The sequence below is a fragment of the Thalassophryne amazonica genome, chromosome 9, assembly GCF_902500255.1.
Source record: "Thalassophryne amazonica chromosome 9, fThaAma1.1, whole genome shotgun sequence".
Lineage (NCBI taxonomy): Eukaryota > Metazoa > Chordata > Actinopteri > Batrachoidiformes > Batrachoididae > Thalassophryne > Thalassophryne amazonica.
This window is the reverse complement of record NC_047111.1, coordinates 25,013,693-25,028,098: the sequence shown is the minus strand read 5'-3', so window position 1 is coordinate 25,028,098 and position 14,406 is coordinate 25,013,693. Positions and strand designations below refer to the sequence as shown.

Below are 14,406 nucleotides of genomic sequence, written 5' to 3'. Positions count from 1 at the left end.
CCTCTGAGGCCGGTGATTCCATAATTTTTGCCAGGGGTTGTAGTACTGCCATCAAAAACTGGCCCTGGACACTAACCGGTGACCTAAGGCACAGAGACTGTCTCTGAAGTTAGTGTCTTCACTGAAATGGCTTTGTGTAAAACAAGCAGTTACTTAGTGAGACTCAGACGAGGAGTCTTACTTGCACTGCAAGGGAGAACCAGCTTTGACATTTTGGCCATGTAGTGTGTTTCTCTGAGCATGATCCAGCACACATGTACTGCAATACTGGGAACCCCAGTGGCTGAGGAAGACCAAAGGGACACCTGCATTTCACCTGGCGGCAGCAGATTGATGGTTACTTTTGACAGGTGGGGATGGACTTGCTGTCTGCATGGCTGGTTGCCATCCAAGAGGACCCATGCCAGTTCCATGGTGTCATGGATACAGCACCAGCATGTGATCCCAGACTTGACCAACTTAAATTCTTTGCTGAACCTCTGCTGTCTCCGCTTATGGGGAGGTGATTGTCTAATAGTTAGCACTGGGCTTAAGACCAGAGGATTGTCGGTTCAAACCCCAGTCAGACCATACAGACAATTGCTAAGGGCTCTTGGGCAAGAACGTTAATCCCAGAGGTACTCCCAGTGTGTAGTGAGTGCCTTACATGGCTGCACCCTGACATTGTTGTGTGAATGTGTGGCATCATTGTAAAGCCCTTTGAGCTTCTAATTCCGATGGGAAACGCGCTATATATAAATGCAGTCCATTCTGTGAAGTTTACAGTGAGCAGGGGTGGTGACCAAGTGGTTAGTGTGCGCTACCACAGTTCTCCATGAAATGTGTAGTTGTGCCAGGAAGGGCATCTGGAGTAAAAAAAAAACAAAAACGTGCCAAATCAACATGCAGATCCTCAAAAACAAGGAAGCAGCTGAAGGGATTCACTATTCTGTGAAGTTTACAATAAGACTGAACTTTAAAAGATACTGAACTATTTTCCATTTTTAAATTATATCTGAAATACAAAAAGATGACAAACTAATCGCACAGTAATCCAAAGATTTACTTTATAGTGTCAGATCACCAATCACATCATGCTGCCAGACCAGCCAAAACATTTAGTACACCTCTGATATTGCAAGTGATGACTGATAAACGTTGCACAGAACATATGAACTGTGGATTTTTGTCATGCATGTCGAACGCGTCATGGTGGTGGTGGGGGGGAGAGACATATTATAAACTGTGCATATTTAAAAGACCACTTAAATAAATGCAAACTATGGGGATTTCTATAAACATTCGAATCACTCAAGCAGACCAACTCCAACTTATTTTTTTCTTGGAATAATCTGTTATTTGTGCACGGTGATTGCTCGCTGGGCTGTGGCTCCCCTCTGCACTCCTGTTTAGACTCGAGTGAAAACAAACAGTCCACAGCGCCAACACGTCACGTTACCTCGAGCTGTTTCCACGTGCGGCGCACGCAGCAACTCTGCCTTTCTACACATTGACCGACACAGTTGTAATTTTTTTTAAACCAACTTAAAAAAAAATGGTTTGTTTTTACAGATCGGGCCGCAACTGCAGAGTGACTGTTTCCGTACATGCGGCTTTGTTCATGAACGCATCACAAAGATAAGCTAGCAGTTAGCATAAAAACCGTGTCCGAGGAGACAAAAACCGCCGTCCTACCTTCTCGGCAGAAGCGTCGATAGCGGACTGGTTATAAAACGAAGTGACTGACTTCGAGCGCTCTCTTGCCAGCTCTGAGAGTCCCTGTATGTTGGTGGAGCAGGGCCGCTGGCTGTGGGACACCAGCCGGACCTTCTGGGTGAACGGAGACCGCAAGAGGCCGCCGAGCCTCGGCTTGACTCCGCCGCTCAGCATCGTCACTGCTGCAGCCGCTAAACCCGCGCAAACAGGAGCCGAGCACCGCGTTCAGTTTCGCAACTCCAACGAATCCATCAGCGTGTGTTCAATTATCACGAAGCGCAGAGATCATATTCTAGTCAGGTGGAGACGCTACAGGAAGGACTTTGTTCGCATTGGCCGCTGTGACTTCAGCTCCGCCTACAGGCGGGGCCAAAACTCCCACCGCGCCGCATCAAAAAGCACGCGACGATTGTCGGGGTCCATTCTGTATATGTTAATGTAGCCGGGTGATAATTTAATATTGGCCTCCTAAATCCACTCCGACCACGCGCAATTATGAAGGGCTTAAGTAGGTGGCCTTGTGTTACAAATAACGGCCAGGAGGTGGCAGTGGGGTGCCACGTGAGATAGTGAGGCCGTCCAGATTTACGTATTCAGGTGCGCTGTCTTGGCATTCAGACCACGTGGAGGACGGTAATGGTTGGCTCTGGTGTTAGCGGAAGGTAAATAAGCCTGAAGTTGGTCAGACGTTGTAGCTCATTAATATTTTAGAGGTTTTTAATGAGATGGCATTTTGTTGAAGCTGTCAGTTTGTGGCCTGTCCTTACGGTGGTGTGTGCAGAAAGAAAGTAACTTTTTGACCCCTTAGAATAGGTCAAGGTTACCCATCTTTAAACTTGTCCAAGGTTTGTGTCCCAAGAATGCACCCTGTGAATTTGAAGACCCTGGTAGTAATACAACCCCTGGCAAAAATTACGGAATCACCGGCCTCGGAGGATGTTCATTCAGTTTAATTTTGTAGAAAAAAAGCAGATCACAGACATGACACAAAACTAAAGTCATTTCAAATGCCAACTTTCTGGCTTTAAGAAACACTATAAGAAATCAGGAAAAAAAAAATTGTGGCAGTCAGTAAGGAAAAAAAAATATGGAATCAATTCTGAGGAAAAAATTATGGAATCACCCTGTAAATTTTCATGTCCAAACTAACAACTGCATCAAATCAGATCTGCTTGTTCACAGTCAGCTGTGTCTAAACTCATTGCACACATTGCAGAGCCAACACCACTGTAAGGACAGGCCACAAACTGACAGCTTCAACAAAATGCCATCTCATTAAAAACCTCTAAAACATTAATGAGCTACAACTTCTGACCAACTTCAGGCTTATTTACCTTCCGCTAACACCAGAGCCAACCATTACCGTCCTCCACGTGGTCTGAATGCCAAGACAGCGCACCTGAATACAACCCCTGGCAAAAGTTATGGAATCACCAGCCTCGGAGGATGTTCATTCAGTTGTTTAATTTTGTAGAAAAAAAGCAGATCACAGACATGACACAAAACTAAAGTCATTTCAAATGGCAACTTTCTGGCTTTAAGAAACACTATAAGAAATCAGGAAAAAAAACTGTGGCAGTCAGTAACGGTTACTTTTATAGACCAAGCAGAGGGAAAAAAAATATGGAATCACTCAATTCTGAGGAATAAATTATGGAATCATGAAAAACAAAAGAACACTCCAACACATCACTAGTATTTTGTTGCACCACCTCTGGCTTTTATAACAGCTTGCAGTCTCTGAGGCATGGACTTAATGAGTGACAAACAGTACTCTTCATCAATCTGGCTCCAACTTTCTCTGATTGCTGTTGCCAGATCAGCTTTGCAGGTTGGAGCCTTGTCATGGACCATTTTCTTCAACTTCCACCAAAGATTTTCAATTGGATTAAGATCCGGACTATTTGCAGGCCATGACATTGACCCTATGTGTGTTTTTGCAAGGAATGTTTTCACAGTTTTTGCTCTATGGCAAGATGCATTATCATCTTGAAAAATGACTTCATCATCCCCAAACATCCTTTCAATTGATGGGATAAGAAAAGTGTCCAAAATATCAACGTAAACTTGTGCATTTATTGATGATGTAATGACAGCCATCTCCCCAGTGCCTTTACCTGACATGCAGCCCCATATCATCAATGACTGTGGAAATTTACATGTTCTCTTCAGGCAGTCATCTTTATAAATCTCATTGGAACGGCACCAAACAAAAGTTCCAGCATCATCACCTTGCCCAATGCAGATTCGAGATTCATCACTGAATATGACTTTCATCCAGTCATCCACAGTCCACGATTGCTTTTCCTTAGCCCATTGTAACCTTGTTTTTTTTCCTGTTTAGGTGTTAATGATGGCTTTCATTTAGCTTTTCTGTATGTAAATCCCATTTCCTTTAGGCGGTTTCTTACAGTTCGGTCACAGACGTTAACTCCAGTTTCCTCCCATTCGTTTATTTGTTTTGTTGTGCATTTTCAATTTTTGAGACATATTGCTTTAAGTTTTCTGTCTTGACGCTTTGATGTCTTCATTCATTCATTTATTATACAGGAAAAAGGTTAAAAGCACAATTGCACATTACCCCAGGCCTGACTCAGTTAAAACTGTTTTACAGCAGGTTCCTGTTTTACACAAACCTACACACAAACAATCATTTCATTCAATCATGTGGACAATAAACCTAACATGTACAGCACACATTCATAAAATCATAAATACATAAATAAAAAGATAAAACGATCAGACAAGTGAGAAAGGTAGATCAGTGGTTACACGAATAACTATTCAATAAATCGTCTCTACGTTTTTTTTAAATAGTATCTCTGAGCTGATAGTTCTAGTGCCCAGAGGGATATCATTCCACACCTTAGTATAGATGTAGAAGAATGATCTTTGTCCATAAGTGTTTTTATAAGAAGGGACTTGGAGCTGTTCTGCCGATGTTGATCTGGTGCTCCTTTGAGAGTTTGTAGTTGGTACTAGAGCCAACAGAGCTGGTGGCAGGTTGAAATTTTTTTTAACTGAAAATAGAATCTAATAGCCATACTACTTATATAGTTGTTGAAGGTCAGATCATTTGATCTGGACAGAGCTATACAATGGTGGGTCCAACCTGGAAGTTGACAGTGAATTTTAAAAACTCTGTTGTACAGTCGAGCCACAGGATCAAGAACATCATTTGTGGTGAGAGACCATATAGGCAAACAATAGGAGATAGAGGACTACAGCATGAAAGTACATATGAGAAACAGAGGTTGTCAAATATGGTGATTTTGTTGTAGACATACAGTTTTTGTTGCAGTTTCTTGGTCAGAGAGCTGACATGTTCTTTGTAATTAAGATGAGAATCCAAGAGCACACCAAGATATTTATAGGTTGTTGTTATGTGCAGTTTGTAATCGGAGAACATGATTATGTTGCACATTTGGAGTTGCTTCCTGGGGGAATGAAAATACATACGTTCTGTCTTTTTCATGTTAATACTAAGGTGGTGATCCGTTAGCCAATTTTGGAGTGTTTTGAGATCAGATGACAATTTAGCATTTAGAAAATTGGGGTTTGAGTCGGAGTAAAAGAGTACAGTGTCATCTGCATACACTAAAACGTTAGAATAATTGCATATAAGTGGAAGATCATTAATATAAAGAAGAAACAGTAATGGACCAAGAGTACTCCCTTGTGGTACACCGATATTGTATTTAAGAGGACAAGATTTAGTTTGACCAATTTTGACTATTTGAGACATGCCACTCAAATAGGATGTAATCATGTCAAGCACACTTTGGTACAGCTTAAAGGACTGAAGTTTACTTAGTAAAATGAGATGATTTACTGTATTAAATGCTTTACGGAAATCTATAAAAACTGCACCTGTAACCTGTCCTTTGTTTAAAGCAGAGCGTATATGTTCAGTGAACAGTAGAAGAGCAGACATAGTGGAACGTTTGGACCGAAAACCATACTGAAAGTCACTGAGCAGGTGGTTGTTCTCCAGGAAGTTGATAAGTTGATTATACAGAGTTTTTTCTAGTAATTTTGATATTGTTGAAAGTATAGCTATTGGTCTGTAATTTGAAATGCATGTAGGGCTGTCTGATTTAAATATGGGAATGATCAGGGCAGTTTTCCAGGAAGATGGGAACACAGAGAGTCTAATACATAAATTGATCAGATGGTGAAACAAAGGTACAAAGCTTTCAGTGTGTCTTCAGGAAGTTTGTTGTTAAGCCAGTGACATCCCGTGTGTGAGAGTTGTTTAAGGATTGAAAAGTGGCAGATATCTCTTGTTGGGAGACTTCTGTAAAGGAGAATGGTTGAAGACCTGTCTGCACTGTTGTAACATCAGGAGATGTGAAGACAGAGGATAACTCATTTACAGAAGATATAAAATAATCATTAAAAGCACTTGCAATCCTTTTGTGTTCCGTGACAAGGTTACCATCGATATTAATTTGAATTTTATTTAAATTATTCTTTTTATTGTTTCCTGTTATGTTGTTAAGTACTTGCCATAGCGTTTTTGGATTGGAGCCAGCTTGAACAATTAAGTTTTGAAAATATGTCATTTTGGATTTTTATAATTCAGCCGTGCATTTATTTCTAATTTGCCTGAATTGATATTTACACTCTGGCGTTTTGGTTTTTCTATATTGTTTTAAAGATGTAGCTTTTTGTTTAATTATTTGGGAGTTAATCCAAGGTCATTTATTTTGCCGTTGTTTTATCGTTCGGACAGTTGTATATTTTGTAATTACAGTTTCGATTTTCTCATGAAAATTAATTAAGATTTGATCAGGGTTTCTAAGTTGCATTTCATTTGACCAGTCACTATTGTCAATCTCTTCGTTTAATCGTGGTAAATTAGAGTTTAGTACTTTGGTCACAGTTGGATGACTAGCATGACCTTTTGTATTCTTGGCTTTTTTCCTGATTACATATGTAAGGAAATGGTCAGAAAAAGCAGTTTCTACTATACCAGAGAGAGCGAATTTGGAGGCTTGAGAAGTAAAGATGAGATCAAGCACAGAGCTGCATGTTTTTCCAATTCTAGTTTGGTTTTTGATTAACTGAGTAAGTCCAAGTTTGGTTGCAAGAGCTTTTAATGGTTTAGATGAGCTGTCATTCCAGTCCAGATTTAGGTCTCCAAGTACAATCAATTCCTTTGTATTCACTAATTTTAATATATCAGAGAGTTGAGAAACATATAGGTTCGGATTTACATTCGGAGGTTTATACGTTACTAGAATTGTATACTCGACAAAAATATAAACGCAACACTTTTGGTTTTGCTCCCATTTTGTATGAGATGAACTGAAAGATCTAAAACTTTTTCCACATACACAATATCACCATTTCCCTCAAATATTGTTCACAAACCAGTCGAAATCTGTGATAGTGAGCACTTCTCCTTTGCTGAGATAATCCATCCCACTTCACAGGTGTGCCATACCAAGATGCTGATTAGACACCATGATTAGTGCATAGGTGTGCCTTATACTGCCCACAATAAAAGGCCACTCTGAAAGGTGCAGTTTTGTTTTATTGGGGGGGATACCAGTCAGTATCTGGTGTGACCACCATTTGCCTCATGCAGTGCAACACATCTCCTTCGCATCATCCGTGAAGAGAACACCTCTCCAACGTGCCAAACACCAGCGAATGTGAGCATTTGCCCACTCAAGTCGGTTACGACGACGAACTGGAGTCAGGTCGAGACCCCAATGAGGACAACGAGCATGCAGATGAGCTTCCCTGAGACGGTTTCTGACAGTTTGTGCAGAAATTCTTTGGTTATGCAAACCGATTGTTTCAGCAGCTGTCCGAGTGGCTGGTCTCAGACGATCTTGGAGGTGAACATGCTGGATGTGGAGGTCCTGGGCTGGTGTGGTTACACGTGGTCTGCGGTTGTGAGGCTGGTTGGATGTACTGCCAAATTCTCTGAAACGACTTTGGAGACGGCTTATGGTAGAGACATGAACATTCAATACACAAGCAACAACTCTGGTTGACATTCCTGCTGTCAGCATGCCAATTGCACGCTCCCTCAAATCTTGCGACATCTGTGGCATTGTGCTGTGTGATAAAACTGCACCTTTCAGAGTGGCCTTTTATTGTGGGCAGTCTAAGGCACACCTGTGCACTAATCATGGTGTCTAATCAGCATCTTGGTATGGCACACCTGTGAGGTGGGATGGATTATCTCAGCAAAGGAGAAGTGCTCACTATCACAGATTTAGACTGGTTTGTGAACAATATTTGAGAGAAATGGTGATATTGTGTATGTGGAAAAAGTTTTAGATCTTTGAGTCCATCTCATACAAAATGGGAGCAAAACCAAAAGTGTTGCGTTTATATTTTTGTTGAGTGTAATTGCGTGTTGATTTGTAAAATTTATAACTAGCTGCAGTGACTCCGAAGCAGTTTCAATTTTTGATATGGAGTGCGCATAATTTTGACTTACATAGCGCGCCACTCCACCTCCACATTTACCAATACGGTCTTTCCGATATAAACTATAGTTTTCAATGGAGAGAAAAGAATCAGGAATTTCTGGTGTTACCCAGGATTCACTGATTGCCATTACATGGGCTTTAGTTTGTGCTAGTATAATTTTCAGTTCATCTATTTTTGGTGCAAGGCTGTGTATATTTAGATGACAGATTCTGAGACCTTTGCTGGTATAAAGTTTTTGGATTTTTCCTGGAATGACAAACTCGTTTACCCTTCTTTGGTTTGGGACCTGGTTCTGTACTATAAAAAAAGGGAAGTACAGGAGCAGAGTCCAGTTTTATGAGGGGAGTACGGTGGTGCAACAGACTGGGAGTAGGAAATGATAGGTTTGGCGGTGTACATTCTGTGATAGCTGTGTACATTCCAGCACTAGTAAGTGTATAAAAGTTGACATAATAACTTAAAAAAATACATAAAAAGTGGGATAAATACATTTGAGTCAGGACCTGGGTTAATTTCAACATTTCCAATAAATAAGATAAATAACAGTAGTCTAGAAGCAGTTGTATTGCCTACCAGCGACACTGAAATATGCTTAGATTTGTATGACTTACTATGTTTAAGATCAGTCACCCACTGCTGAAATAGAATAGTGTGTGCGGAAAGGGATACTGCCGGGAAAGAAGAGGTTAGTCCGAGTGTAACCCGTCGGCTTTCGCTGCAAGCTCCGGGCCATAGCAGTGATTGAAAAGACTGATAGACTAGGGGACACGTAGCCTTCAGCACGTCCTCATCGAGGGCCACCTCTCCGGTGTTGGTTACTAGCGGTACTAACTCTCCTGTTAGCTCCGCTGGTGTTGGGGGCCACTGGACTGCCACGTAGCCTTCGACACGACCCCGTTAAGGGCCGCCTCTCCGGAGCTAGCTGTTAGCAAAGCTAACTCTCCTGTTATCTCCGCTGGTGGTGAGGGCCACTGGACTGCTGGGCACGTAGCCTTCGGCGCGACTCCGTCGAGGGCCGCCTCTCCGATGCTAGCTGTAAGTGGTAGTAGTTCGTCTGTTAGCTCCACTGGAGGTGGGGGCCGCAGGACTGCTAGGCACGTAGCCTTCGGCGTGACCCCGTCGTTGGCTGCCTCTCCGATGCTAGCTGTTGGCGGTGCTAACCCTCCTGTTAGCTCTACTGGAGGTGGGGGTCGCAGGACTGCTGGGCACGTAGCCTTCGGCACGACCCCGTCGTGGGCCGCCTCTCCAATGCAAGCTGTTGGCGGTGCTAACCCTCCTGTTAGCTCTGCTGGTGGTGGGGGCCACTGGACTGCTAGGCACGTAGCCTTCGGCGTGACACCGTCGTTGGCCGCCTCTCCAATGCTAGCTGTTGGCGGTGCTAACCCTCCTGTTAGCTCTACTGGAGGTGGGGGTCGCAGGACTGCTGGGCACGTAGCCTTCGGCGCGACCCCGTCGTGGGCCGCCTCTCCAATGCAAGCTATTGACGGTGCTAACCCTCCTGTTAGCTCCTCTGCAGGTGGGGGTCGCAGGACTGCTGGGCACGTAGCCTTCGGCGCGACCCCGTCGTGGGCCGCCTCTCCGGAGCTAGCTGCTAGCGGTGCTAACGCGCCTGTTAACTTTGTATCGCTGACTGGACTGGGGGACCAGTGTAAATTCCCAGAAAGTAACAGGAGTGCCCACCCGCTGAGCACTTTCGAGGATGGCGAGTTGTCTTCCTTGGTCTACCAGTATGTTTGCCTTTAACAACCTTCCCATATTGTTTGTATTTGGTCCAGAGTTTAGACACAACTGACTGTGAACAACCAACATCTTTTGCAACATTGCGTGATGATTTACCCTCTTTTAAGAGTTTGATAATCCTCTCCTTTGTTTCAGTTGACATCTCTCGTGTTGGAGCCATGATTCATGTCAGTCCACTTGGTGCAACAGCTCTCCAAGGTGTGATCACTCCTTTTTAGATGCAGACTAATGAGCAGATCAGATTTGATGCAGGTGTGGGGATGAAAATTTACAGGGTGATTCCATAATTTACTCCTCAGAATTGAGTGATTCCATATTTTTTTCCCCTCTGCTTGGTCTAAAAAAGTAATCATTACTGACTGCCACAATTATTTTTCCTGATTTCTTATAGTGTTTCTTAAAGCCAGAAAGTTGCCATTTGAAATGACTTTAGTTTTGTGTCATGTCTGTGATCTGCTTTTTTTCTACAAAATTAAACAACTGAATGAACATCCTCCGAGGCCGGTGATTCCATAATTATTGCCAGGGGTTGTAGGACTGGACTTCTGCTGAGCAAGGACAAATGGACACAAAGTCTTAGCAATACCCGATGGCCATATTTTGGCCTTGGGTAAAAATCTAATTCACCTTTATATCTGTTCTACCATAGCAACAACACTGATTAAAAAAATTCTCTTTACAGTTCACATAAAGGTCAGAGGTGACTGGACAATGGATTGAGTTGAATATCTTTTAACTATGATAATCACAACATCAGTTACTTAAAGATGCTTCTTCAGAAAAAGATTTATCCTGACCCATCCCCTGAATAAGCACATTGGGAATAGTGTTCAAGAAACAAACAACAAAAAAAGTACTCAGGAATTTTACTGTAACAAGGAACTCCCAGCACACCACACTCATTGTGGTGACTGTCCTTGCACATATCCTGCACCTCCCTCATATACATCTCTGCCACACCAGACTTCCTCATACAATACCAGACCTTTTCTCTTGGCATGCTGTCCTAAGCTTTATTAAACAATGCAACTCCTTCTGGCCTCTCCACTTCTCTGTGAGTACTCAGGGCAAATATTGCATCTGCCGTGCCCAGTCTGTGTAAATTAAATGTCTTAAGTTTAATGGTGTGAGCCACGCCCACTTTAATTAAAAAGCCAATAGGCCACAGCCCTTTGCAACAATCATTTATTTTAAATATGACCTGTCCCAAGATTACCCATGTCAAATTTGATAAAGTTTTTAGATTGACACCCCCTAGTGTTGAGTCAAAACTACTTTAATCAGGCAACCTCTGTGCATCATTGTGCGTCAGACAGGTGAGTTTCATCCAGCTCGGAGTTACCGTTACAAAGATGAGTCGAACTTCCTGCGTCATGTGTTTAAAAAAAAAAAAAAAAACCTGAACAAAAATAGGATTCCTAGCACTGCTGGAACTGAAAAAAGTGTTGCTGTGCAACCACTGTTTCCAGCCCATTTGGGCTTGAATGCCTAATAATCCTTACGATTTCAATAGGGGTCTTCGCCCCTTCGGAGCTTGGACCCCTAAGTCAACAAATTCGCCATTTATGTTGGAATCCTTCATCAGTAATCAAGAAGTATTAGTCTGCCTGTTGGACATATTAACATGGGGAAACACATGACAGGAAAAAACCTCCCCGCTGAAATCAATTTTGGAGGATTTTTTTTAAATATGCACAGTTGAATTTTTGCAAACACATACTTGAAACACACACTTGAAACTTTGCATGGCTTCTATACTGACTGACTGATACATACTTGGGGAATATAAAATATATATAAAACGAGGTACATACAATGACTATAATCCTAAATTTGCTCAGCCAACTTACTACACTAGCAACAAAATGAAATCACTATAATTCCAGTAATATGAAATATATGCTTTTACAAGTCAGCTATTAAAGTGTTACTAGCGTGTTGCCGGTGGGGATCCACAGGATCTAGATTGGGTAGTGTTTACAAAATAGGTAGGTGACATTTTTCAAGGGTGGTAATAAATTAAGCAAAGCATCCAGAGTCTAGAATGTTTGACAACAATTTTTAGAAGAGGAACTCAACACTTATTTCCTGTTAATTATGTAATTTGTTTTTCTTAATGTATTTGTAAACTGTTTAGGTTCTTGTTATCATATACACACATTATTATTATTATTATTATTTTGTAATTTGATTTTCAAATGGACCACAATGGAAATTAGTTTTCACTTTCTTGTGTTATGTATTTTTAATGTATTTATAATTATATTATGTACTTACATTGAACTTGGTAAATAAAATAATGTACTCGTGCTTTTAATATAAAGATGATTTACCGCACCCCACCCCCTGCTGGAATGGTGTGCGAGTCCAGAATGTTGTTAGCAATGTCCATTGTTCAGTGTTGTTAGCTAATATCCGTAGCTTTTCTAAAAATTTTAGTCCTATCAATGTTCCGTTTTGGCGTCGTTCATCCTTGACCCAAAATACATAAGCACATCAAACGGCAAACGGCTCTCCGCAGTTTCTCCGTGATCAAAGTAGCACAGACTCACTGAGAGCTTTTTGTCTTTTTCTGCATTCTGCCGCAAGCAGGTGCTTCTAATTTTAGACTGAGGCAGGAGACAAACCTCATGGCACTTAACAAAACTGCTTAAACCAACTGAACTATAAAAACACAACAAATCAATAACACTAACAACACTGTTAAACTAACATGAATGACAGCATTTAAACCCCCAAACTCCCATGATGCATTGCAGCATAATGTCCATTGTTTACTGGTTAGCTGAAATTGCTAATTTCTCCAAATATTAGTCCTATCAACTTTCTGTTTTTGCGGCATTTATCCTTGACCCAAAATACATAAGCATACCAAACGGCAAACGTCAGCTCTTCCCAGTTTTGGTGTAATCGAAGCCATATGCATGCACACAGAGGCCACTTGGCTATTATAATATAGATTAAACTTTTCTTTTCTCTGTACACAATCGCATTATTGTTAGATGAAAACTTATACTGGATTGTTACATTTCTGTTTTGCCTCATTTTGCTTTAATCAAGTAACAATCAAGTTCTGAATTCCCACATTTTTCACTGTAACTTGATGTTCATGATGTCCTTTTTGAAAGTGTTACTGATCTTCAGTCAAATGTCTCTTGCATGTGACACAGTAACCCTGTTGACAGTCTAAAGCGTTTTAGTGGATTTTGGATATCTTTTTTATGCTTTAAGAGACCAAAACCAACTTTATACCATTGCCCACAGAGTAGAATTATCAACAAGTTTATCAACTGGACCATATTGCCCAAAGGAGCATAGAGTCTATTCAATCAATCAATCAATCAATTTTTTTATATAGCGCCAAATCACAACAAACAGTTGCCCCAAGGCGCTTTATATTGTAAGGCAAGGCCATACAATAATTATGTAAAACCCCAACGGTCAAAACGACCCCCTGTAAGCAAGCACTTGGCTACAGTGGGAAGGAAAAACTCCCTTTTAACAGGAAGAAACCTCCAGCAGAACCAGGCTCAGGGAGGGGCAGTCTTCTGCTGGGACTGGTTGGGGCTGAGGGAGAGAACCAGGAAAAAGACATGCTGCGGAGGGGAGCAGAGATCGATCACTAATGATTAAATGCAGAGTGGTGCATACAGAGCAAAAAGAGAAAGAAACAGTGCATAATGGGAACCCCCCAGCAGTCTACGTCTATAGCAGCATAACTAAGGGATGGTTCAGGGTCACCTGATCCAGCCCTAACTATAAGCTTTAGCAAAAAGGAAAGTTTTAAGCCTAATCTTAAAAGTAGAGAGGGTGTCTGTCTCCCTGATCTGAATTGGGAGCTGGTTCCACAGGAGAGGAGCCTGAAAGCTGAAGGCTCTGCCTCCCATTCTACTCTTACAAACCCTAGGAACTACAAGTAAGCCTGCAGTCTGAGAGCGAAGCGCTCTATTGGGGTGATATGGTACTACGAGGTCCCTAAGATAAGATGGGACCTGATTATTCAAAACCTTATAAGTAAGAAGAATTTTAAATTCTATTCTAGAATTAACAGGAAGCCAATGAAGAGAGGCCAATATGGGTGAGATATGTTCTCTCCTTCTAGTCCCCGTCAGTACTCTAGCTGCAGCATTTTGAATTAACTGAAGGCTTTTTAGGGAACTTTTAGGACAACCTGATAATAATGAATTACAATAGTCCAGCCTAGAGGAAATAAATGCATGAATTAGTTTTTCAGCATCACTCTGAGACAAGACCTTTCTGATTTTAGAGATATTGCGTAAATGCAAAAAAGCAGTCCTACATATTTGTTTAATATGCGCTATTCAGAAGATTAATAATTCCCATTGGCACATATGGGTCTGAAACCTGGGGAGCTATGTGGACCTATGTATGTAAAACTTTTGAAAAATATGTGCATGGTGTTAACATTAAAGCTTGTCATGAAGATGAATGAATGATGGAAATAATTTATATAAAATGTTAAGATAATGTCACGTAATTCTACGACACTTTATAATA

At 41.5% G+C, this 14,406-nt stretch overlaps 1 protein-coding gene across 1 annotated transcript in view; it reads right to left on the bottom strand.

Moving 5' to 3' along the window:
* bckdk (branched chain ketoacid dehydrogenase kinase) overlaps positions 1–2,018 on the bottom strand; it is a 58,406-nt gene extending 56,388 nt beyond the window's left edge. Inside the window, exon 1 of the mRNA XM_034177819.1 lies at positions 1,675–2,018. Within this exon, the coding sequence (XP_034033710.1) occupies positions 1,675–1,869 (195 nt within the window). The 5' untranslated portion in view covers positions 1,870–2,018. The remainder of the gene's footprint in view (positions 1–1,674) is intronic.
* Positions 2,019–14,406: the final 12,388 nt, after the last annotated feature.